At 42.0% G+C, this 23233-nt stretch overlaps 1 protein-coding gene and 1 pseudogene across 1 annotated transcript; both read right to left on the reverse strand.

Moving 5' to 3' along the window:
- Window positions 1–4472: 4472 nt before the first annotated feature.
- On the reverse strand, window positions 4473–5987 carry LOC127673711 (sperm motility kinase 2B-like). The gene has a single exon (XM_052169498.1). The coding sequence runs from the start codon at window positions 5985–5987 to the stop codon at window positions 4473–4475; it is 1515 nt and encodes a 504-aa protein (XP_052025458.1).
- A 5539-nt stretch (window positions 5988–11526) lies between these two features.
- LOC127673712 (28S ribosomal protein S18b, mitochondrial-like) lies at window positions 11527–12163 on the reverse strand (annotated as a pseudogene).
- Window positions 12164–23233: the final 11070 nt, after the last annotated feature.

A 23233-nucleotide genomic window follows, 5' to 3' on the forward strand; every position in this document is an offset into this window, starting at 1 on the left:
ACTCACAGAGATTCTCCTGCCTTTACCTTTCTAATGGCTTAACAAAAGTCATAAGCCAGACAGCATAGCTCCTACCCCTGATATTTGTAAAATTATAATTAAAACCTGACTTTTAAACCAGCCAGGTCTTAGAACTACAGATGGACAGGTATCCAAGGTCTCCCCCATGCACCCTCATTTTACAAGTGGGAGACCCACTCCTCAGAGCACATTTATGGACATCCCCTGCCCTGCAGGGGAAGTGGGGTAGGCTCAGATTAGAGACACAGTTGAAGACAGCTGCAAACTAGAGTGCTGTGCTTGCCTCTGGAGCTCCTGGACCTAAGAGCTAGAGTTCTCTCCTGACATGGAGACTTGCCACTTGCTAGGGGACATCCAACAGGGTGGTGAGATGAAATGCTTCCACAAGAGCAGCAGACATCATCATGCTATGCCTTTCACAGAGGTGCAGAGGGCTGGGGCCTGTGTGAGTGAATCTTCCTGCTGTCAGGGAGAAAGGAGAAAAAGAATCAGTTGACCAGGAAGACCCCCATTCTTCCTGCTAGGCTGGACCTGTTGAGCATAGGTATGGGCAGGTTTCTGTCACCATTTTTTTTTTCATGCTAGAGGTGACCCAGGACTTCGGGCATGCTAGGAACAGCTCTGCTTCTAAGTTGCTACATCCCAGCCTCCCTCTCCCTCCTCCCTCTCCTCTTCCTTTATCCTTTTTGATAGAAGAAATGTACTTCAAGTAATATGACATAAAACCTTCCATCCCCCCCCCCAAATAGTCTATCTTTAAAGTAAATGATAATAAACAAATGAAACCCCGACCAGTTTGAACCAGTTTGGGAAGGAAAAGGTGTTTGTTCAAATTCACCATTTATCCAACAGACACCATCATGGGCTATGTAACCCACACCCCTTTCTTTATTTATTGTATTTATTTTGTGAGACAAGATGTCATATATCCCAGGCTGGCCTAGAATTTATAAGACCTCTTGAATTTTGTGGAGGGCTGGGATCACAGGCATTCATGGTGAAGTGTGGTTTGCATTTTGCTAGGGATCAGATTGAACCCAGCATTTTCTGCACAGTAAGCAAGAACTCTAACTGAGCAGGTGCCTCAACCTCAGTCAGTGAGTCTTTCTGCTAATAAAACAGCATCCTCTAGGGTCTCTGAGTTCAAGGCCAGTCTAGTCTACAGAGCAATTCCAGAACTGCCAATGCCACACAAACCCTATCCAGAAAACTTAATTAATTAAAAATAATAAAATAAATACAATTAAATTTAAAAATTAACAAAACCAAAACCTCCATTTTCCTCTCAAACAGGAAAGGGTTGTGTTCCCTGATATTGGATAATTTGGATAATTCTGTAGGGTTTTTTTCCTTATCCCAGAGAAATCTGCTATATTGATGGAGACAATACCAGACCAACACACATGAAGCTCTGGGTTCCCCACAAGGAAACACCCCACAGAAACAAGTGTGTAGCACACATGTACTCTGAGCACTTGGAGAAAGGAGCAGGAAGATCAGACATTCAGGTTCATATCAGATCCCACAGAGAATGCAAGACCTTGTTTTGAAAAAAAAAATTCTGAGCTTCTTTGCTGGAGGGCTGACTCATCAGTGACAAGTATTTAACTGGCTTACAGGGGACCCAAGTTCTATGCCCAGGACCCATGTCTGGCAGCTCACAACTCAGGGTCTGCAGATGGACACATCGGTTTTAGCATAAAAAAAAGTACATTTACATTTTTTAAAAAAGAAAATTGCATCAATGTAGCTATTCACGTGACTGACTCATGAAGTTGTTAGGCCATGATTTGATACATGAAACAGATAAAAATGTAAAGAGTACTTTTGCCAGGCAGTGGTGGAAACAGCCTTAATTCCTAGCACCAGGGAAGGATAGGCTGGCAAATCTCTGAGTTTAAGGACAACCTGGTCTGAGAACAAGCTCCAGGACAGCCCTAGCTGGATAGAAAAAACATGTCTAGAAACAAAATAGAACAAAACAAAATTAAATTAAAAATATTTTTCATACATGGGTAAAAATCATGCTTGAACTTATTGTTCTTTATGGAGAGGGTGCTGTAACACCAGGACTGTGTGCTTGTTTGCTCTGTGTCAAAATACCAACTACCTCAGATAGACAGACAGATGGGCAGATGGACAGATGGACAGACAGACAGACAGGAGTGCAGGGAAACAGAGAGCTGATTTCTCCTTCCTGTTGGGTCATTAGAAGAAGGCTTGTCATCCCTGTACATGATCTGTTTCTTCCCAGGATCTGTCACTTGAAAACTTTTACAGAGCTTTACATGTGTATGTGGGTTGTGCTGTCTAGCAACGCTCTAGGGTTACCCCTCTTGGTAACAAGGAGGATCATGGGGAGAGAATGGGCCTTGTCCCCTCAGAAGCTCCACATTTCAGTAAACGCCCTTCAGTCATGGCTCATGCTCCTGGAACTTAGTACTCAGTTTCTGCATGGAGACCACTGCTGTGTCTGTCTCCCAGGGGGAACTCTGCTTGCTTCATTGTCTTTTAGTGTTCATGCAAGGGGGTGTTTTCCTGTGGTTACCTTCATCTGGTGCTCTAATATTTTACAGTTGCTTCTCCCTCAGGCATTTCAGTTGGATTAGGAGAGGACATGAATTTCCCATCTTTCCCTACAATTTAGTGTACACTTCTCCTGAGTCCCCCAGAGTCAACCCATCAGCTTCAGATGACTAATTCTGAGCTGACACAGGATCAGACATGCAGACACAGACAAATACATGTGACACTTATGTTCCCTGAGAGCTTCTGAAGCAGAGTCTTTATGAGGTAGAGTGCACTTTAGAGAAGATTGTTTCCTGAATAGATTGGTAACATAAAGAAGCCAAGGGCAAGGGCTTAATACTGTGACAAGTGGAAGCATGGTGTGAGGACAACTCAGGAATCTGAGAGCCATCAGAGTGACAGGTGAACATATGAATGGCTTCAGGGCCAGTGAGATGAGGTTCTCTAGGCACTGGGAGTCTATCAGTTATGATAGGGTTCAGAGTTGGCCTTGTTAGGTGATGTCCCTGTGGCAGAGCACATCTGGTCTGTGTCAGTAGAGATTGTCCTCTCACAGAAAACATCTCTTCTCTCTTTCAACAAACATCTTCCTTCTGCCCCAGATCTGATTTGTTCACTAAGGGACACTTGCCTGCAATCAGGCATAAGGGAATAAGGTGGATCGTGCATCTAAAGAGGAAAAGTGAACACCTTGTCTCATACAATTATTGTCCTGTGGGTCAGGATGGACTTGTGGCTCCTCACAACCCTGGGATCCAACCCATGCCACATCTGCATGTGGAATTCCCAGGGTTACCATGCTTGCCTCTGTAGAAATGGGTCAAGCTGATGGTACCTAATGCTCTCCATGGTACTTCTGAGAATGCTTGCTGGGTCCAGAAGAAAGTCCACACTTAGCTTCTACACTTCCTCCTTCAGGTACCTGAAATCTTGGTCCCTTCAAAGACACTTTTAATGATTTGGCAGATTAGTGCCTGAATTTAATTTTCGTGGGGCTTTTGAACACCACAGGCCCAATTTTCCTATGTAAAGAAGATACAGGGAAATCTCTGAGTTCGTCTTTCACAAATATCAATTTAATTCTCAGAGTTATAACAAACATATCAAGACGCCTTATATCCTCTACTAAGAGTGAGGCAGGGCCATGCACCTAGTGGAGGTGTCTGATGTGAACCTGGGTAGACAGAGGGGCTCCTGTCACTGCCAGCTTTGGACAGGCTTTCAGCCTCTGCTCTGAATAGTGATGATGTTTTGATGGCCTTGGACCACCTGGGATATCTTCATTTGCTTCCTTCCTCCTGGCTGGACTCAGGGCACTGATTGAAGCTAACAGACCCAGAACATGATGGCTTTCCACTAGGCTCCTCCTGAGGTCCATGTCTACACTTGTGTCCTCTCCAACACTGTGGCTGTAGGATGGTAGCATCGGGCATCCTCTGGTGATCTTCTAAAATGCAACAACACATGTGTGAGGGACTGAGAAACTCAGCTGCACAGGGCATCTCTCCAGCTGTGGTTACCCTGCTCCACACTGCTCCCCAAGCTGCCTCCTCCTCTGAACCGTCCTCCCCCCCCCATCTCCTAGCTCCCACCACATCCAACCCTCCCCACCCTCAGAATCTCCTCCTCTTCCTTCTCCCACTTCCTCTTCCTAGCATGGTCAGTACCTTCCTGTTGTCTCCTTCTAGTGCAATGTGCCAGATACTCATTATAGATGCCTTATGGCATGCTAGATCTGTTGGTAGGTTCAATTTATCCATAATCCCAGTGTCTACACCTAGATTCCCCATTTATCCTACCATATACATACACAAAAGTATAATCTGCCAGTTGACACAGACATGAGTAAAATAGAGACATTCAAGTAAACAAATATACCTGGGCCAGGCCTGATGGTTTTCTTAGGATGCCTTCCCCGTGTTTCATTTTTGTGGGGAGATTTTTTTCTGCCTCAGACGAGATCTGTTTTGTGTTGGAATACAGCAGCACAAACTCAGGAGGTTTCTTCCCATCTTCCTGGCCCACCACTTAAACCCTCTGGGTGGGCCCCTACTGGGTTCCGGCATATCCTTTGCTGAGGTGGTGGGGTGGTCTGCTGTGCTTTCCTTGCTCTGGCTATTCTTGGCTCCAAAGTGCATGGAGGAAATGCAGGGCGCACTCCTAGAACTTATGTGGGCTTGGCCCATTGTGGGTGTTGTCTGGAGTGTCCTGCAGGGAAGGACACCAGGCCAACTAACACTTCTTGCTCTCCTCTCTCTAGGAGTGAAATGACCTCCACTCGTGTAAGATGACCAGTGTAATGCTCGTTGCATTTCTCTACAACTTCGTTCAAGGTTAAAAGTGGCAGGATCATCAGGGGAAGGTAAAGGTGTCCTCAGTGGATTCATGGGCTTAGAACGGGTCAGGCTGTCACATTCATGTTGTTTCACAGCCTGTTGTTTCAGGAAACTATAACAGGCCATGTCCTGGTTGTATTTTTTACGAAATAGAGAGTCTTTTATATCTTCTTCTCTGAAGCCAAGGTGACCCATGGCTTTTATAATGGCCACATCTGGGCCGAGGGTGGGCAGCTCCTCACGAGGATGCGTGAACACCTGGGAATCTTCTCTGACCCAGGGATGCTTCAGAACTTCACCAATGGTTGGCCTCTGTTTGGGGTCTGCGGCAAGTAAAAGTCTAACCAGGTCCTGGAGTTCTCTTGATAGGCGAGAGGGGACAGGATACTTTCCTGACACAACCTGTCTTCGAAAATGTAGTAAGTTGGAAGCATCAAATGGTACCCTTCCGGTGATCATAAGATACAAAACGATACCCAGGGTCCATACATCGAGCTTGTGGCCGTCATATAGTCTGCCAAGGAGGAGCTCAGGCGCAGCAAAGGGGAAAGTCCCACAGTGATAGCTCAGCCGCTGTCCTGGCTTCACTTGGGCACTCAGCCCAAAGTCAATTACTTTTATTTTTCCATTGCTATCTATCATGATGTTGTCCGGCTTGAGATCTCTATGAACTATACCTTGGTCATGGCAATAGTTCATAGCATGTAAAATTTGTCTGAAGATTGCCCTGGCTTCATCCTCCTGCAGGTGGCCAGCCTCTAGGATGTGGTGGTAAAGTGACTTGCCCTCACACAACTCCATGATCAGGTATACTCTCTTCTCTGTCTTGATGACTTGGAACAGAGAGATAATGTTGGGGTGATTTAAAGTCATCATGCTCTCCACCTCTGATGTGACAGGATGGCACCAGTTCTCTTGCTTGGGTATCATTTTCACAGCCACGGGGGTGCCTGTGAGGCGGTGATGGGCCAACTTCACATTGGAGCGGCCTCCGTGGCTAATGGTCTTTCCAAGGATGTACTGAGAGTGAAAACTCTCTGTGTTAGAAAAGCTGGACTCAGATCTGAGGTTCTCTGAATCCTCTTTACTCCCAAAACTCATTTGGGGCAACAAGGTATAAATGCTACCTAAGAGGTAGAAAAAAGAGAAAGGGAAGAAAGAAAGCTATGATGAAATCTAAATAATGAGAAACTAAGCAAAACAGAAAACTAAAACCCAACAAAAATAACAAGAGTAGATACACAGAAAAGTAAAGTCAAAGGAAAAGCCAAGGAAATCCAAAATAAAAAGCCCAAGGCAAAGTCTATAGGAGTGGATGCTCAGCTCACCAACACTAAGAAGGAATATTACTAATTGTGTAAAAAGAAAAAGTTATGAGGAAATGTATAAATGATCAAAGAAATTTAAAAAATCAATAATTTAAAAATCTAAGCAATATAAAATTAAATGAAAAGAGAAAAGGGAACTCCAAACAAGCAAAACTATATAAAAGTTAAAACACTAGAGATAAAAACAAAATATAACAAACTCACCAAAATTTCTAGAATATGCGAAGAAATATAAAAACACTGAGAAAACAACTTAATGAATAATTGGGAATGATTGGGATAGGGATGTGGAAACGAATATCTCGGGATTCATACAAATGTTTGATATGTATATATATATATATTTCCAATCCTTAGCCATCACAGTGTTGAAAACTAATTGTAGTTTGATATTTTATCTAATTCTAATGAGATGGCCAAGGGCCCATTGCTGGTATGAGTGGATGTGGGGGAGGGAAATCCTCTTCTATGCTGTCAATGGGAGGATATAAGCTGGTGTGGCCACTGTAAACAAACGTGTGGGTATTCCTCAGAAAACTAGAACTAGATGTGCCACGTGACCCAGCTGTCCCACTCCTGGGATATACTCAAGGGATTGCTTTTCTTACTGCACAGACCCATGTACATCCATGGTTAGTACAGACTAGATGTCCATTCAGCTAAAGAATGGCTAGTGAAATGTGGTACCTTCACTCAGTGGAATGTTATTCAGCTAGAAAGAAAACTGACATCATGAAGATTCCAAGTAAATGCATGGAACTAGAGGACATTACAGTGAGCTAACCTAGACTCAAGAGAACAAACATGGCATGTTCTCAAACAGGCACATCCTTATTCGACAGATTTATTAGTACACCTCTCTTATCTTAGAGAAATTACATTTATTAGTATAACATTTGATAGTGTAACTGTCAAGTCTCAGAGAAATTTCCTTGTGCAATAACATAAAACTCACAACTGGTCAAAGACTGGAGACTAAGGGTTAACAAACAGCTCAGACAAAAATTGGGATGGCTACATTATACCTTACCTCCCTCCCTCACTGCCTGCCTCACTCCCTCTTTCTTTCCTCCCACCCTACCTCCTTACATCCCTTCCTCCCTCACTGGCTCAGAGACTATCATGGAAAAAAGGGAACAGAGACTTTGTAAGAACCACAGGTTGGGAAGAGCCAGAACAAAATATGTTCTTTATACAACAAGACCACTGAACCCATGAATTTACAACAGAGTGGCTGCCAGCCTGAGATCTGCACAAAATCATGCACTCAACCATGACTAACCCATAGTGGGAACATTGACAGTTGATGACATCTAGGAAAGAGAGAGGCATTATCCTTAAGGATGTGGCTCCTGGAATGTCAACCATACTCCAGTTGAAGTTCTCACACACATGAACATATGACAGCAGGCTATTAAAAAAGAAATGAATGTGTGGGTTGTGGGAGTGGCTGGGGTGAAGGAACTGGGAGGAGTTGAAGAAGGGCAGGGAGTGACTTGGATCCAAACACACTCTATGGCGGTCTGAAATTCTCAAAAAATATTATCAATTTTTAAAACAACAAAAAATCTAAAAACTTAAAACCCCAAACAAAGCCAAAACAGAAACAACCAAAAATGCAATAAATATGAAATCCTAGAAGAATATGAGACCGCCAAAACTGTCACAAAATTCCCCAAAATGTAAATGTCATAAAAACAAAAGAGAATTTCAAACAAAAACCTCAACAAACCCTGAAAGCCAAAAACCAACCTAGCAAAGAAACCAGAAAATTAAATCCAAAGCATAAAAGGTTAAAACAAATAACCCCCAAGGTGGTAGTGGTACTTACCTTTAATCCCAGCATTCAGGGGGCAGAGGCAGGTGGATCTCTGAGTTTGAGGCTGGCCTGGTCTACAGAGCAAGTTCCAGGGCAGTCAGGGATACACAGAAAAAACCTGTCTCAGCAAAGAAAATCGACAAAAAACAAAACAAAACCCCTCCAATATCCATAGGTTGGGGAGACATTTCCGTACTTAAATAGCAAAACACAAGTGCCGAATTTGGGTCATTAGAAACCCTGTATAGAAACTTTCAACCGAGTAATTGTAATTTCAGATTATGACGTGGATCAAAGATCCCAACATAAACCAGGACATACTAAGGCTAATAGAACAGAAAAGGGGCGGGGAGGGATAACCTTGAACTCCTTGGCCCAGGAGACAATTTCCTGAACTGAACACCAGTGGCTCAGGTACTAAGATCAACAATAAATTGGACCTCAAGAAACTGAAAGCTTCTGTAAGGCAAAGGACACTATCATTAGGACTAAACAACAGCCTCCAGATTGAGAAAGGCTCTTCACTATCCTACAGCTGATCGAGGGCTAATATCCAAAATATAGAAAGAACTCAAGAAGGAGCTTACCTCCAAAAACCCAAACAACCAAATAATAAAAAATTATTACCAATAAAATAAAACCAGTAATCAAAAAATGGTTATAGCTCTAAACAGAAAATTCATAACAGAGGAAGTTCAAATGGCTGAGAACCACTTTAAGAAATGTTCAATATACTTAGTCCTCAGGGAAATACAAATCAAAATGACTCTGACAGTCCCTGTTACAACCTTCAAAATGGCTAAGTTCTAAAACTCAAGTGATATCACATGCTGTTGAGGATGTGAAGAAAGGGTAACACTTCTCTGTTGCTGCTAGGAGTACAAACTTGTACAGCTACTCTGGAAATCAATTTGGCAGTTTCTTAGAATATCTGGATTAGCTCTAACTCGAGAACCTGCTCTACCACTCCCAGGCATATACCCAAAGATGTTCCACTATCCCACAAGGAACATCCTCAGCACTATTCATAGCAGCCTTATTCATAACAGGCAGAAACAAGAAACAACCCAGATGTTCCTCAACTGAAGGCATTAAGAAAATTTGGTTTGTTTACACAATGGAATACTACTCAGCTATTAAAAATAAAGATGTCATAAAATCACAGGCCAATGGACTAAACTTGAGACTATCCTCATGAGTGCACTAACCCAGACCCAGAAAGACAAATATGGTATGTACTCACTTATAAGTCGATTTTAACCCTAAAGTACAGGATAACCATGCTATAATCAACAGACCCATAGAAGCTAAGTAACAAGGAAGACCCAAGAGAGAATGATTGAATCTCACTCAAAAGTGGAAATCACTTCGAGTTGGATGGAAGGAGGGACCTGGTGGGAGAGGGCTTGAAAGGCTAGCATGGATAGGGATAATTTTGGGGAGAGCAGGGAGAGGTAGCAGAAGAGCTCTCGCTGTGGTGGATGCATCTCTGGGATGAGTTGGAGACTTCACAGGGATGATGTTGTGGGAGGCTCTAGGGAATCTATAAGAGTGAAGCTAGCTGATATTCCTAGCATCTGGGGTTGGAGAGACTGAAGTGGCCATCTTCTGTAGCCTGGCAGGATTTCCAGTATGGGGAGAGGGACACTAAACAACCTACAAAATCTTCAACCTAAAATTTGTCCTTCCTTCAAGATGTTCATGGATAAAGATGGAAGAGTATTTGAAAGGCCAACCAATGACACGCCCAACTTGAGACCCAGACTAAAAGGATAGAACCTAAGGTAACTGTCTTCGGTGAGGCTTCGTCCTGCAACTGATGGAAACATATGCAGAGTCCCAGACTCCAACACTAGGCAGTTGGAGTCTTGTGGAAGGGTGGGGATAGAATGAAGCAAGCCAGAGGGGTCAAGGACACACAAGAAGACCTAGAGAGCCAACTAACCTGATCCCGTGGTCAGAGAATGAAGCACCAACCAAAGAGCATGCAGGGGCTGGACCTCGGCCCCTACACATTTGTAGTGTATATGCAGCTCATCTTCGTGGGTGTCCTCTAATGAATGCAGCTGTCTCATACACTGTTGCCTGCCTTTGGATCTCTTTCCCCTAGCTGGGCTGCCCCTTTCCTGGCCTCAGTGGGAGAGGAGAGGCTTAGTCCTACTAGGACTGGATGTCCCAGGGCAGGGTGGTACCCAAGGGTCAGCCTTCCTTTCTCTGAGAAGGGGAGGGAATTATAGCAGAAGGGGCATGTGAGATGGAACTAGGAGGAGAGGAGTGAGGGGGCTATGACTGGGAGGTAAGGTAAATAAATAAATAAATAAATAAATAAATAAATAAATAAATAATCTTTACAAAATTAAGGTAAATATCTTACCTTCGGAACAATGGCCAAGCTGACTGATGGCCTCAACACTATCCCTTACACAGGTGTTCTCACACCTGCCACAAGTGCACCTAAGCACACTCGTGCACACGTACACTCTCTCACTCTCAAACACACTCTCACATACACTCTCACACACACTAACACAAACACACAGGTGCACTCAAACCCACCCACTGCTATCCCTACACAAACACACACAAATAGGTACTCACACACAAGTAAACTTAAAACACAACACACACATTCTACACACACACACACACAATCACACACACGCAAGTAACACTCCTCCCAAACACACACTGATCTAGCCACACATTCTCATGCTCACACACAAACAAATCAAATATAAAATCCACACACAGGTAACAAAATACAACCAAATCGCAGAAAGCACCACTCCAACAACTCCTCTCAACGCACTCAAAGAAATCCAGGTGTGGCCACAGCTTAACATGTGCTGGCTGGACTGCATCACAATCCCTCCTCATGAGGTCAGAGCAGGACCTGTCCTGACAGGGTTGGGAGGGACTCCAAGCCTCTGGCCTAGGTGGGCTATGGAGACTAATATTAGGCTTTTAGAAATCAAAGCCTGTAGGATGTTTTGCTGTCCTTAGGACTCTGGTTAAAATGATTTCTGGGTCCTCTGCTTTAAAGTCCTCATACCTACACTCTGTACATCAACATGTGTCCCAGCTGATGGGTCCTAGATGATGTTAAAGCTTAACATAAAAAAAAAGTTCTGCTTGTTAAGACCTAGGTGGCAGCTGCCATTTTGACATTACCATAGCCATTTCATTTTAGACCTGTAGCCGGCCATCTTACATTATTACAGAGGACCTTTCTTGAGTTCGGCTAACCATTAACTGCACACCCCATTAAGTAATATGTTCTGGTGTTCTGACCCTTGCCCTCCTTTAGGAACAATCATAACTAAGGTCAGTTAGAATGGCTTCCTATAGTAAGCAAGAATAAGCTTGAACCTGAACCAACCACCCAGCTGCCTGGCAAGATTCACTGCACCTGTGTATAAGCTTTTATGGTTGCTGTGAGCTTCTGTGGTCTTTGCCATTTATAAGCCTCTGGGAAGCAGTCTGGATTGCCGTCTCAACTCCTGAGTCCTCTCTCCCGTGGCTGTTGCCAGCTGTACCATAGGTATCAAGGTTCACCTGACAACAATGTGGAGGCTGGTGGAGTCATACTGACAGCACCATGTACAGGAAGATAGGCATCGGTTCAGGGTTCAATCTGGGGAATGTAGTAACTGAGAAGACCACACTCACTGGCTTTCTGGATGGCCTGGGTCAGCTTCTTGTGTTGCTTCATAGACTCCAGGGTATGGGGCATGGAAGATGATTCTCCTATGGGCACAAACAGACTGTTCCAAGAGCTTCACATCCCTAAAGTCAACATGCAATTTGAGATACTTGCACACGGGACATGGATTCCCAGAAACTTGATTGTTAGGAATACCTGTCTGGTCCATTGTGCCATCAGCTTTGTGGTTGAGGAAATAGTCAGCCCAAACATGGTGAGAGCCATAGCCATTCAGGTATTCTCCTGAATCCAGGGAATTCCAAGGTTTGTTTTCATGAGGGGAGAAGGGAAGGGAGGTTGAAGGGTCTTCTTCAGGAGGGCCTCTGGTGCAAAGAGTCTGGAGGGGAACCTCAGCTCCATAGGAACTTCCTGAGAGTGTAGGAAGCAGCATTAGCAGCATGTGCCACAAGGAGGCAGCCATCATGATGTGCACACATGATTTCTAGCCTGCTAGAAGAACAAATGAGCATGCTCAGGATATGGACTAGGGCGGGTGCGATTTTCTTATGTGGGCTAGTGGCAACAGCTTTAGGGTTTGACTATGAATAAATGAAGAAGAGAAATCTAGCCATTTGCTCCTTGCTTCTAACTGGCTTTCCTAGTATTTGTGAGAGTATCTGTGGAGGTCAGTCCCATGCTACATGCTGGGTCTCATAGATCAACAGCCCTCTGGTTTGTGTGTGTGTATGTGTGTGTGTGTGTGTGTGTATGTGTGTGTGTATCATCCCCCTTGATTACTGTACTTAAATCTCTGTCTAAACCTTTTATAATAAACTTGAACTGTCCTTTAAAAATAAAAAACCAAATTCACATCAGGGATATTTGAATAAGCCTCTTCATATTTGACTTATCTTGGATTATTAAAATATAATCATACCTTTGCATAAATTTAGGAATTAGAAAATAAACTTTTTTTTTTCCGTGTAGACTCTACTGCTCAGAAGCCGCTCCAAGGCCAGTGTACATGCTTCTTGCCTCTGAGAACTTCATGAGCTCTGTGGTATTTTCTCTGATTGCAGTCTCACTAACTTTCTTTCCCCATTCGCTTGTTCTTTCCAGGCTAAAGGACACAGGCAGGTGCCTGAATCAATTTTATAAAATTACAAATGATATTTTGGGAAGTCTTGTGGCTGTTGTATTTAATTAAAATCTTGAGATATCTTGCTGAGAGTATGCTTTTAAATGCCAAAAAAAAAAAAGAAAGAAAGAAAGAAAGAAAGAAAAAGAACCTTTTTATTCCCTTATTTTGTGACTCAGCTTGGCTTTCTGAATTCCAGAGGTTACGGTTTAAACTTTAAATCAACAGAGAAAAATCCCTTCAGTGCTTTTGTCTTAGTATTTTATGGTTTGTTATTTCTCAGAATCACATATATGTACCTGTCAGGCTTGCCAGGAGAAAGGATGTGGTTTACCCCTTTGGGGCTGATTTGGCTTTTCCAAACTCTGATCTTGGACCTGCGAGGTTTTAGTGCTAACCCCTCCCCCCTTGCCTTCACAATCACCAGTCTCCAGGGACAAGCTTTGGGCCACTCAGGAGGGCTGACCCTGTACCCCCACCCCAGCTCGGATCTGGCAAACTGGAGCCAGGAGTGAACCCTTTCAGACTCCTACCAGGTAGCCCTGTGCCCTATGGGAGCAACTCTCCTACCTGCAAGTCCTGAGGAGGCAAACAGCAGAAGCAGTGTGTGCAGCAGCAGCAGCAGGGTTCCCATCTCGGGAACGCGGCTTGGCCTCCCCAGGGCTCCTCTCTAAGCGCGAGACCCGCTACAGTTGGACAGTTGGAGCCCAGACTCCACTGTGCTCAGCTGGCTTCCCCCGCAGGGGTCCGCGCCAGAGAGGCTGTTTGGGTTTCAGTTCCCAGTCCACAGGCTTCAGGGGGCTATGGAGGTCAGCGTGGATAAGGACTCAGCCCAGCAGAGCAGAGTCTTATCAGCCGCTTGAAATGTCAGGTTTCATCCCAGAAGAAGAAGAAGCCGGAAGGCTGAAAAAGGTACCTATTTCTCAACATAGGGTTGGGCGTGCTGCCTTACCTTGGTGGCGATTTCCTCCCCACACCCCTAAGTCAGGTGTCTTTGCATTTAAAGAAGAGCACAGACAACCTCAAAACAAAATAGAAATCTCCCAAACCAGAGAGGGCCATCCCCCAATGAAGAGAGAAAGGAAACACTTGGAAACACTGAGACAAAGATCTGCAAACAGATCTCAGGGCTCGTCCTTTCTAGGGAGTTGTAAATATTAAGCTCCTCCATTGGGGACCCCACGCCCAGTCCAATAGTTGGTTGCTAGCTTCTGCCTCTGTGTTTGTAAGGCTCTGGCAGGGCCCCTCCAGAGACATCCATGGCATGTTCCTTTTGGTATATGCTTCTTGTTGTAGTGTCGGCGGTTTTATGACTGTTTATGGGATGAATCCCTAGGTAGGGCAGTCTCTAGTTGGCCCTTACTTCATTCTCTGCTCCACACATCCTCTCCATTATTGCTCCTGTGAGCATTCTGTTCCCTTTCTCAGAGGAACCAAAGCACCCTCATTTAAATCCTCCTTCTTGAGCTTCCTGTGCTGGGTGAATTGTAACGTGCTTATTTTGAGCTTTTGTGCTAACATCCACTTATTAGTATACCATATGCATTCTTTTGTGATTGGGTTACCTCGCTCAGAATGATACTTTTATTTCCATTCATTTGCCTAAGAATTTCATGAATTCATTGTTTTTAATAGCTGACTAGTACTCCATTGTGTAGATATACCACAGTTTCTGTATCCATTCCTCTGTTGAGGGACATCTGGGTTGTTTACAGCTTCTGGCTATTATAAATAAGGCAGCTATGAACATAGTGGAGCATGTTTCCTGATTACATGTAGGAGCATCTTCTGGGTATATGCCCAGGAGTGGTATAGCTGGGTCCGTAGGTAGTACTGTGTCTAATTTTCTGAGGAATCACCAAACTGATTTCCAGAGTGGTTTTACAAGCTTGCAATCACACCACCAAATGGAGAAGTGTTCCTTTAACCCCACATCCTCTCCAGCATCTGTTGTCCCCCGAGTTTTTCATCTTAGCCATTCTGACAGTGTAAGGTGGAATCTCAGTTTTGATTTGCATTTCCCTGATAACTAAGGATGCTGAACATTTCTTTAGGTGCTTTGTAGTCAGTTGCAAATTCCTTGTTTAGTTCTGTACCCCATTTTTAATAGGATTATTTGACTCTCTGGGGATTAACTTCTTGAGTTCTTTTTATACATTGGATAATAGCCCTCTATTGGACATAGGGTTAGTAATGATCTTTTCCCAATATATTGGTTGCCATTTTGTACTATTGACCATGTCCTTTGCCTTACAGAAGCTTTGCAATTTTATGAGGTCCCATTTGTTGATTCTTGTTCTTAGAGCATAAGTCACTGATGTTCTGTTCAGGAACTTTTTCCCTGCCCCCATGTGTTCAAGATTTGCACACACTTTTTCCTCTATAAGCTTCAGTGTGTTTGGTTTTATGTGTAGATCCTTGATCCACTTGGACTTGGAATGATTCTTGATCCACTTGTACAATGAATTGAGAATGGGGTGATTTTTTGCATTTTTCTGCATGCAGACCTCCAGTTGATTCAGCACCATTTGTTAAAAATGCTGTCTTTTTTACGTCTTTAGCTCCCTTGTCAAATATCAAGTGACAGTATGTATGTAGGTTCTTTTCTGGGTCTTCAATTATATTCCATTGATCTTCCTGCCTGTCTGCATACCAGTACCAAACAGTTTTTATCACTATTGCTCTGTAGTAGAGCTTGAGGTCAGGGATGGTGATTCCCCCAGAAGATTTTTTTGTTGTGGAGAATAGATTTTGCTATCTTGGGTTTTTTGTTACTCCAGATGAATTTGAGAATTGCTCTTTCTAGATCTATGAAGAAGTGATTAGGGATTTTTGCCATGAATATGCTATGTCAGAAATGTAGGTGGATATGTTTGTGTCTTTCTACAATATTAGTACTTATGGAATACCAATGAATCCAAAACATACTGAATTTTATTAGATTCAATATGCCAAGGCTTCCAGTTGTTTTGATAACTGACTACTGGAAAATATGGTTTCTTTTCTTCCAATATTAATTACTAATGTTAAAGCTCAGATCTTGTATTACATATCACAGAGTATATGTATATGTGAATGTATGTGATGTATATATGTGTGCATGCATGTGATGTGTTTGTGTGCATGTATGTTGTGTGCATATGGGTATGAATGTGGTATGACTTTATATGTGCATGTGATATAGATAGATAGATAGATAGATAGATAGATAGATAGATAGATAGATACATAGATAGATAGATACATAGATAGATAGATTATGGAATGGCCATAGGAGGTTTAAGGAGTCTACAGCATAGAAGTATCACAAAGGCAGAGGTAGAGAGTTGGTTCAGATGCAGTTGACCAGATAAGATATTAAGAAGGTGGCAGCTAATGGCATGGTCAGACTCAGAATTGAATGGTATGGCAAAGGATAAAGTACAGAATCTTCAAGCTGAGGAAGGGTGGTGATGAACATATCAGGATGAATAGACAACAGAGTTAGGAATTGAAGCATGTGTTAATAGCAGTCACTGAAGGACCATCAGAAGTTCCTGCTTGTTGGTCAAGAGATACAGACATGGGAGTCTGTTGGAAGGTTGGTGATAGGTATCACCATATAGAGCTCCATGTACTTCTCTTTATGTGTCTAGGTGAGAGTGATGCATGCTTGACCAAGACCCTATACTCATGTGTCTGATTAATTCTGATATGTTTATAAGTGCTGTCTTCTAAATGTTAGAAATAAATTATTCAACTTTTTTTTGTCTACGGATGGTGCTGGAAAGAATGAATGCCTATTTGTAGAGGAGATGCCCAGGTATCAACTTGTTGTCTGTAAAATGTAGCTACTTCAGGCAAGATCCAGTCTGAAAGCCACCATTTTACATAATTAACCTACAGCAGGGCACAGCTTGACACCATAGGGTCATAGGGAAAGAGTGAGAAACAAGGAACAAGGAACAAGGAAAGATGGAGTCCCTGATGTCAATGTCCCTTTATATCCTGATGGGTGATGGAGGAGGCATGGAGACTGTCAGTTTTAATATTTCACACTATGTTTAGTTGGAAGTGAGACGGCATAGAATATCAACACCATCAGAAGATTTGTTAGTGTGTGTTGTGTGTTGTGTTGTGGTGTGTGTGTGTGTTGTGGTGTGTGTGTGTGTGTGTGTGTGTGTGTGTGTTTGGTGTAGAAGAGATGAGCACAGTCAGACTACATTCCATGAATGACTCTCTGTGAGGAGAGTTAGGAGAGTATTTGAGACAAGCCTTGGAACCTGTTTTCCTCTTAAAACTGGGACTGTTCATGGAATGAGCTTCCATGCCCCTCCCAGGTATAAACAGGGGTGGGGTTGCTCCAGATTACACATTGCTGCTCAGTAGAGTGGCTAAGAAGTGTTTCCAAGCATGGCTTCCTTGTGGCTGTATACAGTCCTGGGAACTTTGCTCATGTGACCTTGCTTAACCCAAGGGTCTGAGGCTTTGAATAAAGAGGGCTATTGCCTGAGACTTCAATCTCATTTTATTCTCTGCCCTCCCTGCTTAGGGCCACCACCTAGAGTAACAAGTTCCACCTCAGTGGAGACCTGAAATCTGCCACAACCTAGGAGAGTGAGGGCCCTGCAGGTGAAGGTGAGTGAGAATAATGGGGTGAAAATCAGGGGAGGCTTTGTCTTACCTCATGCTTGTGCACCATTTCTTTTTTTTTTATTAGATATTTTCTTTATTTACATTTCAAATGTTATCCCCTTTCCTCATTTCCCCTCCAAAACACCCTATTCCATCTCCCCTCACCCTGCTCATCAATCCCCCACTCCCACTCCTGATTCCCTGTCCTGGCATTCCCATACACTGGGGTATCGAGCCTATGCAGGACCAAGGGCCTCTCTTCTCAATTCTTAAAGGAAAGAGCAAAACTGCAAAAATAGAAACTTTTAGATACTCTGACCCTTATGCTGAATTCATAATTTCCCTTATTTTTTGATGTTTTTATTGAATATATTCTTCATTTACAATTCAAATGTTATGCCCTTTCCTAGTTTCCCCCCTCCCAGAAAACCCCTAAACCATCCTCCCACCACTTGGCTCCAAGAAGATGCCCCTCCCACTGATCAAGCACCATTTGTTAAAAATGCTGTCTTTTTTCCACTGGATGTTTTTAACTCCTTTGTCAAATATCAAGTGACCATAGGCATGGGTCTTCATTTCTATTCCAGTGATCTTCCTGTCTGTCTCTATACCAATACCATACAGTTTTTACAACTAGTGCTCTGTAGAAGAGTTTCTTAGAGTTTTCTGAGATTTTTTAGATGGTTGAAGTTCTCGTCATACAGATCTTTCACTTCCTTGGTTATAGTCATACCAAGGTATGTAATAGTATTTGTGAAGGGTGCCGTTCCCTTAATTTCTTTTTCAGCTTGTTTATCTTTTGAGGAGAAGAATACTACTGATTTGTTTGAGTTAAGTTTATATCCAGGTACTTTGCTGATTTTTTTAACAGCTTTAGAAGTTCTCTGGTGGAATTTTTGGGGTCACTTAAGTTTGATCATATCATCTGCAAATAGTGATGTTTTGACTTCTTCCTTTACAATTTGTGTACCTTTGACCTCCTTTTGTTTTCTAATTGCTGTAGCTAGAACTTCAAATATGTTATTGAATAGATAGGGAGATAGTGGGAAGCCTTGTCTGGGCCCCGATTTTAGTGGGATTGCTTCAAGATTTTCTCCTTTTAGTTGATGTTGGCTACTGGTTTGCAATATATTGCTTTCAATGTGTTTAGGTATGGGCCTTGTATTCCTGATCTCTTCAAAACTTTTAAAATGAAGGGGTGCTGAATTTTGCCAAATTGTTTTCAGCATCTAATGAAATGATCATGTGGTATTTTTTCTTTGAGTGTGTTTATGTAGTGGATTGCATTGGTGGATTTCTGTATATTGAACCATCCCTGCATCCCTAGGATGAAACATACTTGATCGTGGTGAATTACAGTTTTGATGTATTCTTGGATTCCATTGTCAAGAATATTATTGAGTATTTTTCCATCAATGTTCATAAGGGAAATTGTTCTGAAGTTCTCTTTCCATGTTTGTTCTTTGTTTTGTTTAGGTATAAGTGTTAGTTTGGCTTCATAAAATGAATTGGGTTGTGTCTCGTGTGTTTCTATTTTGTGGAATACTTTAAAGAGCATTGGTATTAGGTCTTCTTTGAAGATCTGGTTGAATTCTTAACTAAACCCATCCTGTCCTGGGCTTTTTTGGTTGGAAAGCTCTTAATGACTGCTCCTACTTCCTAGGGATGTATGGAACTATTTAGATGGTTTATCTGACCCTGTTTTAACATTGGCACTTGGGATGTGTCTAGAAAATAATCCATTCCATCTAGATTTTCCAATTTTGTTGAGTATAAGTGTTTGAGGTGGGATCTGATGATTTTTTGAATTTCCACAGTTTCTGTTGTTATGTCTCCCTTTCCATTTTATTAATTTAGGTAGTACCTCTGTACCCACTGTACTCTTCCTAAGGGTTTATCTCTCTTTTTGATTGTTTTTCAAAGAACCAGCTCCTGGTTGTGTTGATTCTTTGTATAGTTCTTTGTGTTCTTATATGGTTGATTTTGGCCCTGAGTTTGATTATATCCTACTATTTCTTGTATTCTGTTACTGATACCTGACCTGTGTCTATGACTCCTAATTTATTTCCAAGGTTTTCTATCTCCAGAGTTATCTCCTCTTGTGATTTCATTATTGTCTCTACTTCCATTTGTAGGTCCGGGATGGTTTTGTTCAGTTCCTTCACTTGCTTGTTTGTGTGTTACTGTAATTCTTTAAGGGATTTTTGCATTTCTATTTAAGAGCTACTACCTGTTGACCCATGTTCTCTTGTGTTTCTTTAAGGGATTTTTGTGTTTCCTCTTTAAGGGATTCTACATGTTGACCCACAGAAGGAACAGAAAAGGAGTAGTATTTGGGAGGGCAGGGGTTTTGGTGTTGTTGGGTAGCAGTCTCACTGGGCCCCCAAAACCAGGTCTGGGACTCCAGAGTTGGGAAAAGGTTCTTACAAACTTCTCAGAGTGCAGTGGGTTCTTTAGGATGGATCAGGAGATGGTGTCTTTGCTGTTGTACACCCAACATGAGTCTACACCCTCTTTCAATTCTACTGGTGATAAAATATTTGCCATTCAAAAATAACTCTTTTTGAAAAGGATTTAGTTAATGTTGTAATTAGGTGAAATAATAATATAAATCATAAGACTTTTCAGAATCTGTTTGTATATGAGTAATAAACCTTTCAAAAACTTTATGTAAATCCACACTGTTATCTTTATTATAATAATCATTGAAACATCTTTACTTTTTGTAGAGTAGTTAACAGGAAAGAGTGTATCTTCATAAATACAGGAGAGATGGCATATTTGGATACATTTATAGGATAACATGTCATGTAATATTAAAATGAAAAATGAATGTATGTGCTGATCTATAATTTTCTTGAAGATACAGATGGCAGACAACCTGGACAGTGCTTCCTGTTAGTTTTTGTTAAAAGAAATCTTTTTACAAAGACATCAAAAACTTAATGAGGAAATAGTTTTCATCATTTACTTCAAACATTTTTATCTTTTTATAAGAAAAATAAGTATAATAAAAACACCCACAGTGGTGTTAAATAGTCATAAAAGCCTATAATATTAGTTTGTGTTACAGTGACTAGGCTGAGTCAGTCAATAGTTATAATGAGAGGGAAAGGAACAATGATATTTCAGGGAGAATCTACTCAAGCCTCAGTGTTGTCCAAGGTATCTCTCTCTCTCTCTCTCTCTCTCTCTCTCTCTTTCTCTCTCTCTCTCTCCCTCTCTCTCTCTCTCTCTCTCTCTCTCCCTCTCTCTCTCTACTGATGTTCCCTCAGGGCCCAGGGCCCACTCTCCTGGTGTGCTGCTGTCTACACAGAAGCTTGTGCCACAGTCTGAGTCTGAGTCTGCTCCCTCCTCTCTCATTGTCTGTTTTTCATTGAGTCCAGCAGGATTTCTGTAGGCCCAGATCTGTTCATCTTCTGCTAACCTTTCCCTCATGGTACAAATTTCCTCTACTCTATGTCCTGAAGCTCTGAGTTTAACAGAACACCTCTCTGAGTTACACCCAGGTGTGCTCTGTCTGTTTCAGCCTGAATGAGAGTTCCCAAGAACAAATGAAAATTTAACATCTTGAAGATCTATCATAGGCTCTGGCACCCCTTTCGTAGCAGCAGGAATCTATTTTCAGAACCTACATGGTGACCTATAACTGTCAACTCTAGGTTCAGATCTGATGCCATCTTTTGGCCTCTTCAGACACCAGACTTATACATGATGCACAGATATATATGGAGCAAAAACACCAACACACATAAAATTAAAAGAAATTCTAGACTTGAAGTGGGTCTATATCTGTGATAACCTGAATTTGTTGATGTGGAGAGGAATAGATGTGGAAGTCTTTTGAATTTGGGGCTGGAAACACTACTTAACTTATACTCAGAGAGAAGGGATTTGTTGGATATATAGCATTTAGGGCTGAGTGGTCCAAGGTCTCTCACTGTCTGGCTGTGGGTTGCTAATTCAAACAAGGCATTTGTAAACACAGTCTTTGTGTTCACTGAGCTCATCATTCCTGGACATGTGTGTGTTGATCATGTTCACAGCCCCCACATTCCCCTCATTCTTTTCAGATCCACTCTCACCACCCCCCAACTTTCTGTCTTTGTAAAAATGATATTTTAGTAATGAAGAGATGTTGCAGTAGTTAAGATCACTGGATGCTATTCATGAGTACCTGAGTTCAATTCTTAGCACTCACATTTTAGCTCATAATTATGTGTAACTCCAGTTCTAGGGTCTCAGTTGTCTCTCTGGCTTCTTTCAGCATTGCATGACATGGTGCCCATACGTATGTGCAGCCATCAACTGATCATAACAATAAACACTGAAGATGAAAGCATAAAATAACAAGAAATCTTTAAGCTAGTGAAGCAAAACTTACTACTGTAAAGACTGGATCAGCTGTTTCTTCTTCATGATGGCTCCTGCGCCTTCGGGGCAGGGCATATGACATAGATGTGCCATTTGTATTCTGCAGACACGTTCTCTGCGCTTTGACCAAAACCAGCACATTTCTTCTTCCTTTCTTTCTCTTTTGGTTTTTCAAGACTAGATATCTATGTATAGTCCTGCCTGTGTTGGGACTCTCCTTGTAGATCAGAGAGGATGCTCTAACTCGTACATCTGCCTGTCTCTGCTTCCAGAATGCTGGGATTAAGGGCATGAGCCAGCAAGCCCATCCAACAACACATTTCTAATCAACATATATGAAATAAAACAAAAGGGATATGAATAAATAATGATATGCATACACAATGGAAGGCAAGAAAGGTTGAGTATGTCTCAGTAGGAATTTAATATGGAACAGAAACAGTAAAGAAATTCAATGGAAACAAAGACCTTTCAAACGTTTACTGAATTTCACAGATCATTATACAGAAAAAGAACAAAAAGAATACTACAAACATGTAATCACAAATGAAATAGAATCTCAAAACCCTTGTAAAGAAATATAATCACAAGAGAATACTCTGAAAGTATTCTGAAATTTTCTAGTAAAAATGGTATAATATTGAAAGCACCCGTTCACAGCAACCTGAACACCTGTAAACCAATCACATGAAGACAATTTACAAACATCTGAGTAGAAAGAGATCCCTTTAAAGACATTAAGTCAGCAACTAGACATCTGGGACCTGTGGTAAGAACCTTCTAGTAAGGAAATTGGAGCATGCACATTACTGCTCTGGGAGAATTCAGCAGAGAAGACTGCTCAGACATTTAAAAGAATTAATCAATTACTTTACTTTATATCCTGACTGCAGTTCCCCTCTGTGCTTTGTCCAGTATGTAAATCCCCACCACAGGTGTTTAAGCCAATAGAAACTCTTCATTAGCTGGTCCTGATTATTCAAAAAGTTAGGAATCCCAGTGTAGAATGAAGCCTTTCCCAGGGAGAGCTTTTAAATGCAAAAACCATGTTCACTGTAGACATACCTCAGTTAACAGGAACAGTTAGCCAGAAGCAGAACTAGAAAAGCCAAAAAGTGAAGCTATTACAATTAGAGACATTCTCAGAACTGTGGACCTAGGTGGATGAGGTCATTGTTTTCATTCACTTCCATCATGGAGTGAGTTGTGCTAAGGTCTGGGGACCTGCTGTCATCACCACTGACCTCTACTAAACAAACAGTCCTCAATTTCTGATTCCTCTGCTTAGCTGTTGCAGCTTTCCTTTAATGATGCCTCAGATATATAATGCCCATCTCTGTGATGCTGCTAAAAACTGCAAATTAATCTGTGTGAAATAGGCAATTTTGAAGCTCTCATACTTTAGTGGCACACTATTAGAGCTTAAAATCC

The sequence above is a fragment of the Apodemus sylvaticus genome, chromosome 23 (assembly GCF_947179515.1).
Source record: "Apodemus sylvaticus chromosome 23, mApoSyl1.1, whole genome shotgun sequence".
Lineage (NCBI taxonomy): Eukaryota > Metazoa > Chordata > Mammalia > Rodentia > Muridae > Apodemus > Apodemus sylvaticus.